The 18,454-nt window shown below is 42.1% G+C and overlaps 1 protein-coding gene across 2 annotated transcripts in view; it reads right to left on the reverse strand.

Annotated features, from left to right (window-relative positions):
- Positions 1-18,454, reverse strand: part of SLC27A6 (solute carrier family 27 member 6) — a 65,567-nt gene that overhangs the window by 45,750 nt on the left and 1,363 nt on the right. Inside the window, exons 2-4 of one of the 2 annotated variants that reach the window (XM_006131869.5) lie at positions 9,337-9,543; positions 1,754-1,912; positions 953-1,077 (exon numbers count right to left, since the gene is read on the reverse strand). In XM_006131869.5, coding sequence (XP_006131931.2) covers positions 953-1,077; positions 1,754-1,912; positions 9,337-9,543 — 491 coding nt within the window. The remainder of the gene's footprint in view (positions 1-952; positions 1,078-1,753; positions 1,913-9,336; positions 9,544-18,454) is intronic. The other variant, XM_006131870.5, reaches the window with a different exon arrangement.

Consider the following 18,454-nt stretch of genomic DNA (forward strand, 5'->3'; position numbering starts at 1 on the left):
CCTAGTTCGAACTAAGCGCTCCGCTAGTTCGATTCAAATTCGAACTAGCGGAGCGCTAGTGTAGCGCATAGGAAAGTTAGTTCGAACTAACGTCCGTTAGTTCGAACTAACTTTCTAGTGTAGACATACCCTCAGACATGATGCCTTCCAGATCTAGAAGTAGCGGGTTCACTCTGCTAGCGAATTCATGGTTCTGCCCCTTTGAGGAGGTTAGTGCAATGATGAGACTCTCCTAATGGGACCCTATAGTCACAGAACTCCCACTAAGGTCAACTGCAGCATTAGGACAGGTTGAAAGAGACACTCCCTCTTCCCTCCCTGTGCTCCCCTAGAAGGGGTAGACACCTTTTTGAGCCTTAATAGTGCAGATCAGTCTGATGGGTAAGCCAATTAATTAGGAATTTAAAAACATTTTCTCTTGAGTCTCTGAACTGTAGCGACTCCTTTAAAACCTTCAAGAACAGAGTAAAGGATGGCTTGTGTGTACAAATAGTCTACAAGCCAAAATAAAGTTAGTAGGGCCAAAGTTAGGCCTACAAAATGTGAGAGTGTCTAATTTGGTCCCCAAAACAATTTTGAAAATGCATTAATGCTAAGGTAGATAGTCTAGACTCACTCTTTGCTAAACTTTTAGCATGAACATTTTCTTTTCCCCTTACATGTTTAAAGATGTATCAATTCCTTGGTGCCAGTTCAGTTTTCCTAGCACCAATCTACAGGCAGTCACAGATACATCAGAAACCTTGCACAGAAAGGCAAGGTGGGTGTGGGGGGAGAGGGGAGGGGGAGAGAGAAGGAGGAGGAGGAGGAGGAAGAGGAGAGAATTTTTTCTTCTTTTAAATTATTGTTCACATTTCCCTTTTAATATAAATACAGCTACAATAGTAAGCATGAAGATAAAGATTAGTGAATAACCAAATGCTAGGATAGCCATAATTTTAATTCCACTTACCACAGGTTGGTTGCAAAGGTAACGACAAATTTCTCCAATGTGCTGGATAACAGTCACATTGTACTTTTTGCAGTCACTCCAGAACTGACTAGCTGAGAATTTCTTTCTTAAGACAATAGTTGCACCTTATTAAGGGAATAAAAAGGAAACACTGGTTGCGTGAACTTGTCAAGAATCCTGCTACATGTACTACAGAAACATGTAAAGGTTTCAGAACTTTGATTTTAATACACAAGTCAATCTCATTTGTTTCACTGATGGGTCTAAATTCATAGGCATTGCCCATTACAATGGAATTTCAGTATTAAGGTGGGATTAAAAAAAAAACTTAAAAATTGTGTGTGGAGCGCAGTTTGCCTAACTTTTTCCGATAAAGTCCCATAGTCTAGACCTAGCCTCATTTATAACTCCTAGGAGCAGCCCCACCCTCCTCACAACACAAAATTCAGGCAAACCTGGATTGGAACAGTGATACAGAGCCCAATTTCATTTAAGGGACAGCTACCTTGTTACCCTAATACCAAAAGAAAATAAGTGGATAAACAGAATTTTACCTAATTTCCTAAAAGAAAAGTGAATAATATGGACCATACTACAGTTTTTTAGGGAAAAAAAGGTAAAGGAATCACAAAACTAGAAAAAATATTTCCAGAATCATTTGTTTTTTGACTTAGAAGGCAGATATAGTAAGACAAGTTTAAGTAGCTCCACTGATAGCAATGATTCTGCACTGTGTATTAACTCAGTTCTAAACTAACTCATTCTTTAGTCAACAATGATATAAAAATGAAGTGCGCTTACCCAGTACAATACATCCACCAATGCCAAGGAGAGAAGCTGAACTGTGGTAAAGAGGGAGAGTTATATAAATAATGTCATTGGCAGTAGCACCAAATGCCCATAACCCTGCAGCTCCTTTCAGAACCTGCAGATGAGTGATAACTGCAGCTTTTGGTAGACCTGCAATGAAAAAAAAAAAAAAGACATAACACTACATCACAGAGAGGTCAAAATTAACCTTTGCTGAATGTGGAGGTCTCTAGTTTGATAAGAAATAGCAATAACACTAATGTTAGTTATCTTTCTATATTCCAGAGCCATGTTTTCAGCTAGCCACTTAGCTAAATAGATACTTATTTGCAAGTACATGTTTGCAAGTTTAATGTGGTACTATATCTGTTGGTCCTATAAAACTAAGGGGCAGGTACGCTGGTCAGAGATGCATAAACTCACTGTACACTGGGTCCTGTGATTCCACATTAAATGGACCAGGACATGAGGAAATATGAAAGAGCTCCGTGCCTGACATATGGTCAAATCCAAAGAGTTGGGGTACGTCTAGACTGCAAGCCTCTTTCGAAAGACGCTTTTTCAAAAGAAACTTTCAAAAAAGTGTCTTTCGAAAAAGAGCGTCTAGAATACAATACGCGGATCGGAAAATCGATCCGCTTTTTCGAAAAAGAGCATCCTGACTGCTGGATGCTCTTTCTAAAGAAAAAGCCACCCGGAACCGCTTCTGCCAGGGCATGGGGGCAGCATTCCTTCTGGGTCCTGCTGCCTGCCCTTTGCAGAGATGCATGGTTAAAGGGATGTCCCTGAACACCCGTTGCTCTGCTCCTGCAGCTGCCTTTGCTGTCCCTCTAGGAGGTAAGCAAGGTATTGCAGTGCCTGTTTGGAGAGTTCCCAGCTTCCTGGGACACCCCAGTAGGTTTTTTGTTTGGAGGTTTTCCTGTTTTAGACCCCTTTTTTTGGCATGGAGCCAGCGCTGTTGCTGCATCTGCATGACACAGTCATGAGGCTACTTCCCCATCTGGACCCAGACCAGAGGTATGAAGGGTATGTCTGTCATGCAGCCTCACTGCCCTTGCCTCCAAACTTCTTTGTGGAGAGGCGTTTTTGGAGGCTTGACACCAGCTCTGACTGGTTAGACAGGCTCTTTATGGAGCTTTGTGATGACCCAGGGTGGCTCCGCAACTTCCGGATGCGGAAGGCCACTTTCCAGGAGCTGTGTACCTGGCTAGCCCCGGCTCTGCAACGGCAGGACACCCATCTGCGGCCCACCATCCCCCTGGAAAAGAGGGTCGCCATTGCCCTCTGGAAGCTGGCCACCCCCGACAGCTACTGCTCTGTGGGACACCAATTTGGAGTGGGCAGGTCTACTGTTGGGTCCATACTGATGGAGGTAAGTCATTGTCAGGTGACAGTCACAGTTTGGGGGGGGAGGGGAAGGGAGACTGTCAGGAAAGGGCAAAGTGGAGTAGGAGTGGGAATGGGAGGGAGCTCCTCCACTCACCGTGAGCTGCCCGGGGAGGGAGGAGTTCTGAGGAGGGGATTCTCGGGGTGTTTGAGAGGGAAGGTGGGTGGTGGGTTCTCCTCCTAAGAGATAAGGCACCCCTTCTAAAATTTTGTTGTCTGTCTCTTTCTGCAGGTGGTGAGGGCCATCAATTCTGAGCTGCTGAACAGGCTCGTCCGTCTAGCAGATCCGAACTGCGTCGTGGCAGGCTTTGCTGCCCTTGATTTCCCGAACTGTGGAGGAGCGCTCGATGGGGGACACATTCCAATCCGTGCACCGCCCCATCGTGCAGCCCAATTCATTAACAGAAAGGGCTACTTTTCAATGGTCCTCCAGGCCCTGGTCGACCATCGAGGCCAGTTTACTGACATTTGTGTTGGGTGGTCAGGGCGGGCACATGATGCCCGCATCTTCAGGAACTCGTACCTCTACTGGAGGCTTCAGGCAGGAACATTTATCCCGCATCACGACTTTGCGATTGGGGGTGTGTACATGTCGGTGTGCATAGTGGCTGATGCCACCTATCCCCTGTTGCCATGGCTGATGAAGCCCTACACCAGCCACCTGGATGCGAGCAAGGAGCAGTTTAATGCTCGCCTTAACCGAGCTCGCAACCAGGTGGAATGTGCGTTCAGACGTTTAAAAGGGAGATTCCGGTGCTTGCTCACACGGCTAGACATGGGGGAACGCAACATCCCTGAGGGGGTGGCTGCGTGTTGCGTTCTCCATAACCTGGTAGAAAGGAAAGGGGAGGCCTTCCTACCAGGGTGGGGTACAGGTGCTGATGGTCAGGAGAGGCACTTTGCCCAGCCCCAGACAGCTGCCATCCGCCAGGCTCACCGGTCTGCTGTTTGCATCTGGGAGGCCCTACGGGAGCGATTCTCTATTGGAGGCCACTGACTCTCCTGAAGGGCTTCTGTCTGGGGGCTTGGCCCTGGCCCAATATAAGCTTCCCTCTTCAACCCATATCCTGACCCTGTTTGTAGAAATAATAAACACCAGGGTTTGTCTCAAAAGAATAAGTTCTGTTTTATTGTTATAAATATCAATAACTGAAAGAATGTATAACTGTTGCAAACATAAAAAAGCTTTTGTTGATTTTGATGGAGAAAATAAACTTTCATGACAAACTATGTACAATAAACATTTTCTTTAACACAATGCTTGGTATTTAACTGGGGTTATGGGGGTGCTTGAAACCTGGAGGGGGGAAGGGGATGAGGTTGCATGGTGCTTGCCTGCTCGCGGTCTCCTGCTTGTGCCTCGTGTTCGGGGTCCACCATGGCCACGGGATCAGGTGGGGTGACTGTCTGTTGGCTGGACGACAGAGGGTAGGAGCACTTGGGACTGGGAGGCCTGGGGGAAAGGAGGGCCAGGGGGAGAGAGGGGCTGGGGGAGAGGGAGGTACAAAGGGGGAAAGGGATGGTGCTGTGGAAGGGGGGGTTGGTGTGGTGGGGTCATGGGGTGCTGGAGGAGCAGGACCAGGCACAGGAGCAGGCAAGCCACAGACCTCCCTGAGAGTGGTACACAGGGACGTGCACTGCTGGACAAGCTCCTCCATCAGCCGATCATGCCACCGAGCCTCTGCCTCCACCCTCTCTTGCAGGATGGTGTTGAGCTCCTGCACGGCCGCCACATGCTGCCTCAGGATGTCTGCATAGACATGCCTGTGTCTGCGGCTCCCATGTCCCCGGGATGGAGGTGGGGCTGGGGTGCTGCGGCTCTCTTGCACAGCTGGTCCGGCTGTGGAGGAAAAGAGGAAGACACAATCAGTCATAAAAAACAGGACTATGTAGCACTTAAAAGACTAATAAGATGGTTTATTAGGTGATGAGCTTTCGTGGGCCAGACCCACATCCTTAGATCAGACTAACACGGCTACATTTCTATCACAATCAGTCATGTGTGCAACAGCTGTCCAAAAGGCATGCCCTCTCCTTCAGACAGGGGACTCAGACATTCTGAAGGTAACACCATGTGTGTCCTGGGCATCAGCCTGAGCATCACAGGGGTCCTGAAGTGCCAATGGGACCTCACACTGACAACCCACCTGGGTGTGTTCCGGACATGGTTTATGCCACCACGTGGCGCACCCCCATGTGTCACACTGTACCGCTGAACATGTTGGCACATGCATAGCCAGCTGCATGATGTCCATGGTGAGTATAACAGGTTTCCCTTGTGCATCACCCACTGTGCACCCACCTCCTCCCTTCCCCCCCCCCCCCCGTGTGTTACACGACATCACTGCACTCACCTGCTGCTTCGTCTCCGGCTTCAGATGACACTTGGGAGGCCTCTGGGGTCTGGGTGACTGGCTCCAGAGTGAGAGTCACTGTCTCCTCACTGTCCTCCTCCTCTAGCACCATCTCCCCCATCTCCAGACTCCCTGGACTGCTCTAGGTCCTGCTCTGGCGCGTCCACCACAGGGTCCCCCAAGCCAGACTGGATGAGACACAGTGGTGTGCGTGCTTCCCCACCACCAAGGATCTGGGCCAGCTCTGAATAACAGGGGCAGGAGCAGGGCGCTGCCCCAGAACGGGAGCTCTCCTCCCTGGCCTTCACATAGCCTTGGCACAGCTCCTTTACTTTAGAGCGCACCTGGTCCTGGGTGCGGGGGTGGTGCCCTCTCTGGGCCAGGGCCTCTGCCATGCGGACAAAAATGTCCGCATTTCGCCGCCTGGTGTTCAGGGCTTGTAAGGCCTCCTCCTCTGACCACAGCTCGAGAAGGGTTTTGAGCTCTGGCCCAGACCATGGTGGTGCCCGGCGTTTGGAGCCCCTGGTTCAGTCCCCAGAAGGCTATCTGGAAGGGCCAGGAGGGTCTTGGGGCTGGGACACGACTGCACTTGAACAGCCGTGTGCTCTGGCTGCTTTGTTGCCACAACTGGCTGTGAAGGTGACTGTCCCTTTAAAAAATGGCTGCAGACAGGAACCAGAGACATGCAAGGCATGCCCCAGATTGTCTACCAGGGCTTCTTCCTGGAGGCCATTATTTTAGAAAAAAAGGCTTCGCCATGTCCACACTCACTTATTTTCAACAGATCTCCTTCGAAAAAGGCGTTCTTCCTCGTGAAATGAGGAGTATCTCCATCGAAAGAAAAGCCACATTCTTTTGATTTAATTTCGAAAGAACACGGCTGTAGTCTAGACACAGGTGAAGTTTTTCGAAAAAAGGCTACTTTTTTCGAAAAAACCTGCAGTCTAGACACAGCCTTGGTGAGCTAATATCCATAATTGGACCAACTTCAGTTGGTGAAAAATATAAGCTTTTGAGCTTATGCAGAACTCTGCTTCTGCTCTGGGAAAGGTAACCGAAAGTCTGGTCTACACTGCAGACCTAGATTGGTATCACTATGACATTCAGTGATGTAGTTACACTAACCTGATCCTCTGTGCAAAAAGCACTACATCCAAGGGAGAACTTCTCCTGCCGACAGAAACCACTTTTCAGGGAGATGGATTAATGAAGTCAACAGGAGAGCTTTCTCCTATCAACTTAAAGCTTCTTCATTAAAGCACTATAGCAGCACAGCAGTATCAGAGGTGCAGTGCTTTAAAAGGGAAGCCAACATCCATATTACTGATCAGTACAGGATATAGACAACTCGTGGCAAGAACCAGTTTTGTAGAAAGCCCCATCTTTGTTTCCTGGGCAGCTCTACAAACAGACACTCACAGCTGTCATGACTTTGTTCCATTTCATTTTGGCTTTTCACACACTTTACCCCACCTGTGGATGTGTACAGTTTCTTGACAACTGACCAAGGAAGTCTGATAGAAAGCAGACTGAGGAATGTTCTAGGCACAAGCACTAAGGTGAAGCTGAAGAAACTTGAAAAACAATATTGTTTTTCTTACTTCTAATCTTTGTTCAGTGTTGAAAGAAATCACCTCTTTATGTGATTCTTTAGCATCATCACATGACACTGATTTCATAGTATCTCTCTCCCATAAGATCCAAGGGCTTTCCTGCCTCCCAAATGTCTGTTCCTTAGCAGATGATGTGGGAAGCAGTAAGATATCTGTCTTCTGGAAAAGAGTTCTAGAAGAACTTGTTTTTCCTTTCTTGTGCTCCTGGATAAAGGCTGTTCTCAGGAACCAGAACACCATTAGCAGTTGCTGTTTAAAATTCAGAAAGATAAGGACTACAAAATGGATAATCATAAATATACAAAATTAAAAACCAATTAGGAGTTTGTACTAAGTAAGCTAACCAGGTTTATAAAGCTGTGTTTGGGGTGAGAGCCACTCACAAATACATATCTTTCCAAGCATAAATAAATAAAACACTGCAAACAAAAGATTTTCCATATTGATATCCAGATTCATTGAGTTTTTCCTCCTGACTGCCTCTAATAGTGGCCTCCTCTTGACATTCCAGAAGAAGGCTCACCTGGGCACTCAGGTCACTACCAAGAAGAACATAAGAACGGCCATATTGGGTCAAGCTACACGTCCATCTAGCCTAGAATGCTGTCTTCCAACAATGGCAGCACCAGGCTCTCTAGAGGGAACTAACAGAATAGTTAATTATCAAGTGATCCCTCCCCTATCACCCATTCCCAGCCTCTGACAAACAGAGTCTTGGGACACCATTCCTACCTAATACTGTAGCTAGATCTGTGATGCATTATGTAAGGGAAAGATTCTTTCCTTTATGAATCAGCCTTCCTTACTTTAGCATACATAGATACAAAATTATTTTATTGATCAAAATAAGCTAGCACTTTGAAAAACCCTTTCATTGTATTTGCTTTTGATTTCCCCTGGCATTAGATGCCACAAAATGACTAAAAGCTGCACAAGATTTTAACTCCTCTTAACTCGGCCAGTAAATCTAGATTATTAATTATATCAGCAATCATGTGTTCTTATATTATTGGAAAGCATGAAAAGGATAAATGGATCAGATTGCACTACATGGATCTAATTGCATTAGACATAATGATTCAGTTCCCCTCTAACTTTCTTCCATTCTATATAACCATTGTTTTTGCAATTACACTGTACATTAAAAAGAGATAAAGTTGTATGGGCACGGGCTACAAACACTCACTCACATTTTCTTACCTTTGCAGGTAACTAAACTATATTAGATTAAATCTATATTAGATTAATTCTATGCATTGAATTTTTCTACTTCTGCTTCATACGTAGACCTTAGCTGACATTGTAAGAACTATGTTACAGAGTAGACAACCTAGAGAAGTCTATAACGTGATTTAGCTAAGAGTATTCAGAACTACATTCCTATCGATAGTAGCAAGCTCAGGATTATTTTTTCACCATTATTTCAAACGTAATTTTCTCTCTGAATAATGTTTACAAAAGTTGTGGGTTTTTTAAACTATTTTAAAAACAAATAGAATTTAGTTCTATAATAAACTAATGTATGATCCCATGGAGGCAAATAAAAATCAACAAAATAATCACGCTTGGGCATGATTGTGAGATGCAAGTTATTTTTAAAACATCTCATGACTGAAACCACAAATGAGTCTTCAGCTGAATAAGAAACACCAATCTGTTTATCCTAAAAACATCATGCCGCTTTTTATGTCAATTATAAGAATTTTTTAAAAGTCTTAACCTCTTAGCCACTGGAGCAATAGTATTGAACCCAGCCATCTGTTTCTCAACTAAGAGGTTAGTAACTTAATCCTATTTTCTGTCTCTTTGGTGACCTGCATTCAAAGCAACTTACAGAACACTCACTTCACAATAAGTGCATAGTCATTTGTTTTGAAAGGATATTATAAAGATCTAGATATACCTGTACACATTAGCTCTGTAGCTGCATTTTAAACCAAAATATTATTGTTATGTTTGCAGTGCTGACTAGCAGGCATCAATAATAATAGGGCATAATGCTCTGCCCCAGGATTTAAGAAATTCAGCTGGGCAGGTGAAAAGGTGGGGGATCCTCTATGCCAACAGCTTGGGAAATGACCATTGTCTTTCTTGAGCTTCTGATAATTTCTCCTATCGACCAAGGTGATACTTTTAAGGTGTCTGATGCAGACAAATTAACTGATGTATGATGGTTTCATAAACAGTTTGAGGAAATGATGGAAATGTAAGAGAGTTGTACCTGTTGTTCCTGAGGTAAAAATGTAGAGTACAGAAGACTTGAGGTTGTTTACAGAGCGAAGATTAACTGGTACACCGTCTTCAGATGCAGCTTCCAGTTTGTCTAAAAGGGTTTTAACATTTGGCAGAGTGCAGTCTTTTGTCATTACCCAAACATCAATATCTTTTTCGAGGCTGGGAAGAATTTCCTTTAAGGTTCCAACCATATCTTAAACATAACAATAACATTGTGTTACTCATTTTACAATGTATTTACACAAAGCTAAACGTCAGCATGTTTTTCAGTGTGACTTTTTTTACATGTTTTAGAGTTGTGTTAACAAAATATAAGGTGCCACACTCACCTCTTTGAGAATAAGGGAATATAATCAGGTGGTGCAGTGGACTTCGTGTAGAAAAGTGGTAAATAATAATTGCTGTCATTGCCATGCTTTAAATTTCAGCCAGCACTCAATGAAAACCCAGTGGCAATGACTACCATGCCTTGGCCCCACCTAATCTTGGATAGTTTACAGTCACGTTTCAGATAAGAAGCACAGTTTAATATTTATGTAAATTTCATCCACAATGGAATACAAATGAAATAATTGTCACAATGTATACAATCATTTCTCTTTTGCACAGTATACAATGATAAGCAAATTTTCCTAATACTCAAAAAAGTGATGGGTAGTCCCACTGATTAACATTTTCAGAAGAGCCTAAGTGATCCATTTTTAAAAAATTACTTATGCAGGAATCTACAAAGAGTCCAGTGAGGTATACAGCTAAATTGTTACCCTCATTCATTTTTGTACACAGGGAAGCAAAGTTGAAATGACTTGTCCAAGGCCTCAAGGTGAGTCAATAGCAGAGCTAGCCTTTGAACTCCTGACTTGGGCTGGCTAGGAATTTTCTAACAAAACTTTTTTCATTAGAAAACACTGATTTGATAACACCAAAATGTTGGGGGATTTTGTGTTTTTCTGGACTAAGTCATTTTTGATCAATGCTCTGTCAGGATAAGTTTCTCTGGTCCAGAACAAAAAGTTGAGAGAAACATTTCCACCAGAACAGCAAACAGCCTAGGAGCTGACTCTGACCAGAGACTTGAAGCTGGGCATCCTATATCCTAGGTGAGTGCCCCAACCCTATGCCTACTGGCTATTCTGATGCCTTGCTCCTATTTAAACACCCTTGCTCCTATTTAAACACACACACACACACACACACACACACACACACACACACACACATACACACACACACCCTAGAATCAATATTTTCTCAGCTCTACTCCTGATTCCCAATCCTGTGTTTATTTCTCCATTAGTTTTTTTATATACATAGATAGAAAGGCCTCTACACATTTCACATTGCTTTGCTTCTTTGAAACCAAGAATTTTTAATTTTCTCCAAAAGATTGTTTTCTTTCTGGTCAGGTTGTTGTATATTTTCAATGAGCTGCAGTATTAACCCCCATTATCTAGACCAAGCATATGTCCTCCGAGCTCTGATCAAAGAAATATCTTCCAAAGCAGGAACTTCTATATATTCTTTTCTGAGTGGATTATAAACATTTCAGTACCTAAATCCTTAAGTTACAACTTCTATGAACCAAAGTTTGATTTAAGGAACAAAGCTATAATCATTCTGAGTGGTAGAAGCCATAGAGGTCTGAAGTTCTCCTCGTGTTGGAGAAGTTTGAGCTCCAACATGAATAACAACCCTATTATCCAAGGACAAAAATTTTCTGTTCCGCTAGTGGTCAGTAACCCTCTTCCCGCAGTACTACTTAGCTATCGTCTTTTGGGTGTTCCAGGCAGACATTTCCTCACTGGGCCTTGGGTAACTGCCCAGCAGGGAGGGGTTAAAGCAGGCTAGAGGGAGCCTTCAGAGTCCTACCCAATCAGGAAAGAGCTTATGGGGAACCAATCAGAAGACAGCTTGCTGGACCCGTCCTGATATAAAGGACAGCTTTATATTGGAACAAATAGAAAAACTTAACATTAACAAAATACCGGGACCGGATGGCATTCACCCAAGGGTTCTAAAAGAACTCAAATGGGAAACTGCAGAACTGTTAACTGTGGTTTGTAATCTATCCTTTAAACCGGCTTCCGTATCTAATGACTGGAAGATAGCTAACGTGACACCAATATTTAAAAAGGGCTCTAGAGGTGATCCTGGCAATTACACACCGGTAAGTCTAACATCAGTACCGGGCAAATTAGTGGAAACAATAGTTAAGAATAAAATTGTTAAGCACATAGAAGAATATAATTTGTTGGGCAAAAGTTGAGTTTCTGTAAAGGGAAATCATGTCTTAGGCTACGTCTAGACTACATGCCTCTGTCGCCAGAGGCATGTAGATTATGCTACCAGACATAGGAAAATGAAGCGGCGATTTAAATAATCACTGCTTCATTTAAATTTACATGGCTGCTGCGCTGAGCCGACAAACAGCTAATCAGCTGTTTGTCGGCTCAGCGCGATAGTCTGGACGCGTGGGTGTCATCAAAGGTATTTGTCGACCACCCAGGTATGCCTCCTGGGATGAGGTTTACCTGGGTGGTCGACAAATACCTTTGATGTCGACACCCGCGTGTCCAGACTATCGCGCTGAGCCGACAAACAGCAGATCAGCTGTTTGTCGGCTCAGCGCAGCAGCCATGTAAAATTTAAATGAAGCGGCGATTATATAAATCGCCGCTTCATTTTCCTATGTCTGGTAGCCTAATCTACATGCCTCTGGCGACAGAGGCATGTAGTCTAGACGTACCCTTACTAATCTATTAGAGTTCTTTGAAGGGGTTAATAAACATGCGGACAAGGGGGATCCAGTAGATATAGTATACTTAGATTTTCAAAAAGCTTTTGACAAAGTCCCTCACCAAAGGCTCTTGTGTAAATTACATTGTCATGGAATAAGAGGGAAGATCCTTTCATGGATTGAGAACTGGTTAAAAGAAAGGAAACAAAGGGTAGGAATAAATGGTAAATTTTCAGAATGGAAAGGGGTAACTAGTGGTGTCCTCTAATGGTCAGTCTTAGGACCAATCCTATTCAACTTATTCATAAATGATCTAGAGAAAGGGGCAAGCAGTGAGGTAGTAAAGTTTGCGGATGATACTAAACTGTTCAAGATAGTCAAGACAGAAGCAGATTGTGAAGAACTTCAAAAAGATCTCACAAAACTAAGTGAATGGACAACAAAATGGCAAATGAAGTTTAATGTGGATAAGTGTAAAGTAATGCACGTTGGAAAAAATAACCCCAACTATACATATAGTATGATGGGGGCTAATTTGGCTACGACAAATCTGGAAAGAGATCTTGGAGTTATCGTGAATAGTTCTCTGAAAACGTCCACACAGTGTGCTGCGGCGTTCAAAAAGGCAAATAGAATGTTAGGACTTATTAAGAAAGGGATAGAAAATAAGACACAGACTATCTTACTGCCCCTGTATAAAACTATGGTACGCCCACATCCTGAGTACTGTGTACAGATGTGGTCACTTCACCTCAAAAAAGATATTTTGGCCTTGGAAAGGGTTCAGAATGTTAGGACTTATTAAGAAAGGGATAGAAAATAAGACACAGACTATCTTACTGCCCCTGTATAAAACTATGGTACGCCCAAACGATTAGTAAAGTGACTGGAACTTTTCAGTTTGGAAAAGAGGAGACTGAGGGGGGGGATATGATAGAGGTATATAAAATCATGAGTGGTGTGGAGAGAGTGAATAAAGAAAAGTTATTTATTATTTCCTATAACATAAGAACTAGAGGACACCAAATGAAATTAATGGGTAGCAGGTTTAAAACTAATAAGTGAAAGTTCTTCACACAGCACATTGTCAACCTGTGGAACTCCTTGCCAGAGGAGGCTGTGAAGGCTAGAACTATAACAGAGTTTAAAGAGAAACTAGATAAATTCATGGAGGTTAGTTCCATAAAAGGCTATTAGCCAAGGGGTAGGGATGGTGTCCCTGGCCTCTGTTTGTTAGAGGCTGGAGATGGATGGCACGAGACAAATCACTTGATCATTGTCTTCGGTCCACCCCCTCCGGAGCACTTGGCACTGGCCACTGTCAGCAAACAGGCTACTGGGCTAAATGGACCTTTGGTCTGAACCAGTTTGGCCATTCTTATGTAGCTCAGCAGATCAAAGATCAGTCTCTTCTTGACTAGCAAGGTAGAAGGATTGGCTCCTACGTGGATTTGACGTGATGACTGCTAGACTGCAACCTTGGCTGAGTGGGCACAAGGGTTATGGGGAAGCGACCCAGGAAAAAAAGGGAGTGGAAGAAGTCCCTGGGCTGCAGCCCAGAGTAGGGGGTAAGCCTGTTCCCCTGACCCCCTACTATCTGCTGGAGAGCCTAGCCAAATAAAGGACTGCAACTTTCCCCTGAGGGAGAGGATAAACTTGGGACTGCAGTCTGTCACTATGACATGGGGCCAGACTGACGACTTCTTTTACCCCTGGAAGGGAAGAGGTCATAATGGTGGGCTAGAGAACAGCGTCCTGAATAGAATGCTGCAGTCCAGGAAGTGATATGGGTCCAGAGACAAAGTGGAGACAGCAAAGTGGACAACTAAAAAGACATGCCCAGAAGAGGGTATTCTGCTGGCAAACTGAGCTAATTCCTGAACTGACTAGCAGAAAGGGCTGCACTGATGAGTCCAACCCATTACAATACCTATTTAATGTTTCTCTCCAGATCTCCTCTTACACGATAATCTGCATTCATTGTTCCAGTTTAGTTCTGGTTACTTGGGCTGCAAAGTTGGGCTAGCTTTATTACTCAAAGCTGAAAAATGTCATGCCCTGTGCAGTGTACTTATGAGAACCTAAGCTCTAGTGAAGACACAAAGGTTGATGGAAGAATTCTTCCATTGACCTAACTACCACCTCTTGAAGAGGTGGATTTACAATCACTACAACAACAGAAGAACCTCTTCTGTCACTGCAGAAAGAGGCTACACGAGAGCAGCATGGCTGCAGTGTTTCTGGTGGCAGTCTTAATCCAAAATTATCCCCTTGCAACTAGCATGGCAGAAAACACAATAGATGTCATTCTCAAGAGCACAGACATACAGACTACAACAAATAAAAAGAGCAACCCATGATTCATTCTCTCCCTGTTTCATATCCCTAGAAATGTTTGCAATTTTATGGAATTGGTGTCAGCAAAAGCATTGGCTTATTTATTGAAACCCATTGCCCTGTCTGACTACTGAGCATAAAGAACATTAAGAAATTGGTCACTTATTTTCTGATCATTCAGATTTCAGGTATAATGCTGGTTTGTTTTTTACTTTTCAGTGCAGTGGTAGATTTACACTAATTTCTTAGTATATATGGGAAATAATTTATATTAATTTAAACTGCAGACAAGTCAAGCAAGAAGGAGCTATGTTATGGTCAAAAGATTAGCCTGTGGTCTAATCAGGCAATCCTTTGGAAGGGATAAAATCAGTTATAGTCCAATTTAAACTGTCATTTAGGATTCAAGAATGACAGGCAGTAATTCCTACTTCCTAGACTGAAGCACATCTTCCTTACATTGTTCCAAGTAATTAAACCAAAGACTGAAAATATCCTTGATGTTTCCACTTCTAAAATTACTCAAGGTATTGAAGGTTTCTCTTGCTGTACATGAGTTTGCTTTGCTTTACTTAGTATTGAATATTACTGAGAGTTAGTTCTACAAAAGGACTTTTCATATGCACTCTGGTATTAAAAACTCAGAACTTGAATCTGAATGGTTTGTAACCATTTATTCTCCTGAAAGATGTCAGGTTATTCAGGAGAGCAAAGGGGGAAAAAGCAATTTCCTGGCGGGGGAAAAAAGCTAAGTATCTTCATAATATTAGAAGAGCCATAAACCTTAGATTTATTCTGGAAAGTATGAAAAATGTGAACTGCAGATAAATTCTCCACTGTACTCATACAGATCTAAAAAGATCCAAGACTATCTTTGTTCATTGTTGATGTATTGTTAATTCATACTGAATTTTTCCACAAGATGTCTTTAAAGAGCCTGCTGCTAATTTTACATTTGTATTATGCATGTGTCAAGAATAAAGAGCTCTCTTGGAGGAAATGTAATACAGTATTTCTGGTAGTGCCTGGTACTTACACATAAGCAGACAGCAAAGCAAGTCATAAGTTGTGAACTTAAGCTATTTTTTTCTTAGTAAGATGCTAATAAATGTATAGGGTTTGTCTTCCAAAGTTATTACTAAATCTAATATTTAACTATAAACAGAATAAATAACTGTCCTGTGTATTGTTTGAATAATACACTCTGAGAAGACAAGCCTTAACTACATGGCATCCCTGGGAAAATTCATGTGTTGATGGAAATGGAGATTTCCCCCACTCCTTTTTCTCTATTTTCCCCTCCTCTGTTTCCCTGTAAACTACTGAGCAGTAGGTCCGTGATCAATGTGAACAACTTTAATACTGTACATTAATAACTAATTGTGATATTGGAATAATAGGCAAAATACTGTTTTGCTTTAAAGTACCATTCTGCACTGCTACTCATACAAAAGATGTTTCTTCTATTTTCGGACAAAGAAATAATGCAATTATTTATTGTCAGACATGGACCAACAGTGATAACTAGCAGGTCAGATTGAGACCAAATTGTTATTCCATTCATTCAAAAAGATCTATGATATATTGCTGACAAAATATTTGAGGTGCACTCTGATGCATATGCTAAATAAGCTGTGAAAACCAATGCTCCTTTTAATCATAAAAGGTCAGTCCCAACTCCCTATATTTTGATACATTCTCTCCATATATTTAGTTCTCTCATAGGGCATGTCTACACTGCATTCCTTTTTCGAGAGAGGAATGCAAATACAGACAAATGAAATTGCAAAGGAAGCGCAGATTTGAATTTCCTATGCTTCATTTGCATAATCACATCCAGCCGCTTTTTCAAAATATACTATTTCGATAAATGAAACGCTGTCTAGATGCGGTTATTTCGAAAGAAAACCCTTCTTTCGAAATAACCCTTAAACCTAAGGAGTAAGGGTTATTTTGAAAGAAGGGCTTTCTTTCTAAATAACCACATCTAGACACCGTTTCTTTTTTCAAAATAAGGTATTTCGAAAAAGTGGCCAGATGCGATTATGCAAATGAAGCACGGGAAATTCAAATCCGTGCTTCATTTGCAATTTCATTTATCTGCATTTTCATTCTTCTCTCGAAAGAGGAATGCAGTGTAGAGATACCCTCAGAGACTCTCCCTGTTCCTACAGTGTTCATCAAGAAGTCGTAAGTGCTGGAACTAGGGTGCTTGTAGTGCTTTAAACCCCTGGTTTGAAGTGGCTTCTGTCATGTACAGGGTTTATAGTTTGGTTCAATGGCTTTCAGAACCCCCATTATACAAATTGTTCTAGGACTTTGCAGTTGTCATCAGATGTAGCTGCCATGACTCCCTTAAATGACACTGAAATGTGTTTAGGAACAACAAATACTTATTGTAGATTACTGATAAAAAACTGGGATATATCTGAAGGAGGCACTAACTCGGGAATGGGACCAAGTGAGTTTCCAGTAAAGTACTTTTTGCTGCTCTAAATGTCTCATACTTATTTTTATAATTTATTTTAATCAAGTTAAATGTGAATTATCAAATCTATGAAGAAAATTTCCCCTTTAAACACTAAGGATCCTGCTCCTTCTATGTCACAGTAGTTCGGAAAATAACTCTCATTCCCCTTCTCCAGAGCTGTCACATACCATGATTTAAATTAATTTCTCATTTATCTTGACTGTTACTACTCAGTCCCTATAGTCTTAGCATGGGGAAGGGTAGCAGGATTTGGTTGTAAGTAAACCAGATTTTCACAAGTGAATCTCCTCCTTCCACTCTAACACTAAAGAGCCTCAGTTCACCAGGATTAACCATTTTAAACTAGTATATTGAGATAATTATATACATTTTTGAATAAAACAGGTGGTGAAAGCAAAATCTCAACAGCTCATTGTTAGAGGTGGTTAGGATTTTAACAAAAGTGGGTTCTTTGTCAAACTGCTGATTGAAACTGAAGCTTCCAGACCCATTTTCTCCCTCACAGCTGACCCTCTTTGCCACCATGCTAAGCAGTCAATCTCTTTCACACTCTGGATCAGTGATTATGTAGTTACGATCCTCCATCAGCTCCAACAGGAGAGACTGAGTAGTCAAAGTCTTGTAATAAAGGCCCTCGCTTGGGATATGGGTGCTCAAACTCACATGTGACCTAATTTGTAGGCTCTCCCATGTTACAGGTAAGTGTCTTAATTACTAAGCTTTTGGCTATATTGGGGTCTTGCTCTTAAAACTTTGAAAAAAATTGATTTCATCATCATGAGGAGAAAAAAATTGCTTTCATCATCACAGTCACATTTTTTAATGTGATCAGAAAAATCAACTTCTATCCATTAGAATAATTTAATGACTATGTGATCCTGCTGAATTTGCATGGTTATGATGGTTCTCATTACAGTAACTTGCTTAAATAACACTCCTCTCCACTCATGTTTAAAAAAAATCTACACAAACAGTAGTAAAAAATATACAATGAAACTAAAAATAACAAAGTTTTAGAATTGCCTGTAGTATGTAAAAGGAAACTTCACCAGTCAGGTGAAAAGGGTGCAAAAGCCCTCTATCAGCCTAGAAATGTCTAAGTAATAGACGTAAAACCAGAAGCAAGGTACAGAATGCTAGTGGACATGGTAATTTTAGAGATGGCACAAAGTTGCTTATTTAGGATGTCAAGTTTTGAAACACTTTCCAACCCCAAAATTCACAAGTGTTTGTCTGATTTTGCTTAGTCTTGGCGCAAAGCTGTGTTTGTTTTCCACAGCAAAACTTTTGCCATGGGAGGGGGAGAAAAGCATTGTAAACACAACTTTTGTCCTTCATAGGAAGAAAAATAAAGGACCACTGCGAAATTAGTACCTGGTTTGTATACTGCAACTCTTTGCTTATCAAACTCTGGTTTTGGATACCTGGTTTTGGTTTGAGCTGGCCTCAAACACTAATTACATTGTATAGTACATTCAGGTCAAACAAGTTCTCTCTTCTGAACATCTACCAAATATCCACCCATAATTTTAAACTAAC

Source organism: Pelodiscus sinensis, chromosome 6 (assembly GCF_052426305.1).
Source record: "Pelodiscus sinensis isolate ZL-2025 chromosome 6, ASM5242630v1, whole genome shotgun sequence".
Taxonomy (NCBI): Eukaryota; Metazoa; Chordata; order Testudines; family Trionychidae; genus Pelodiscus; species Pelodiscus sinensis.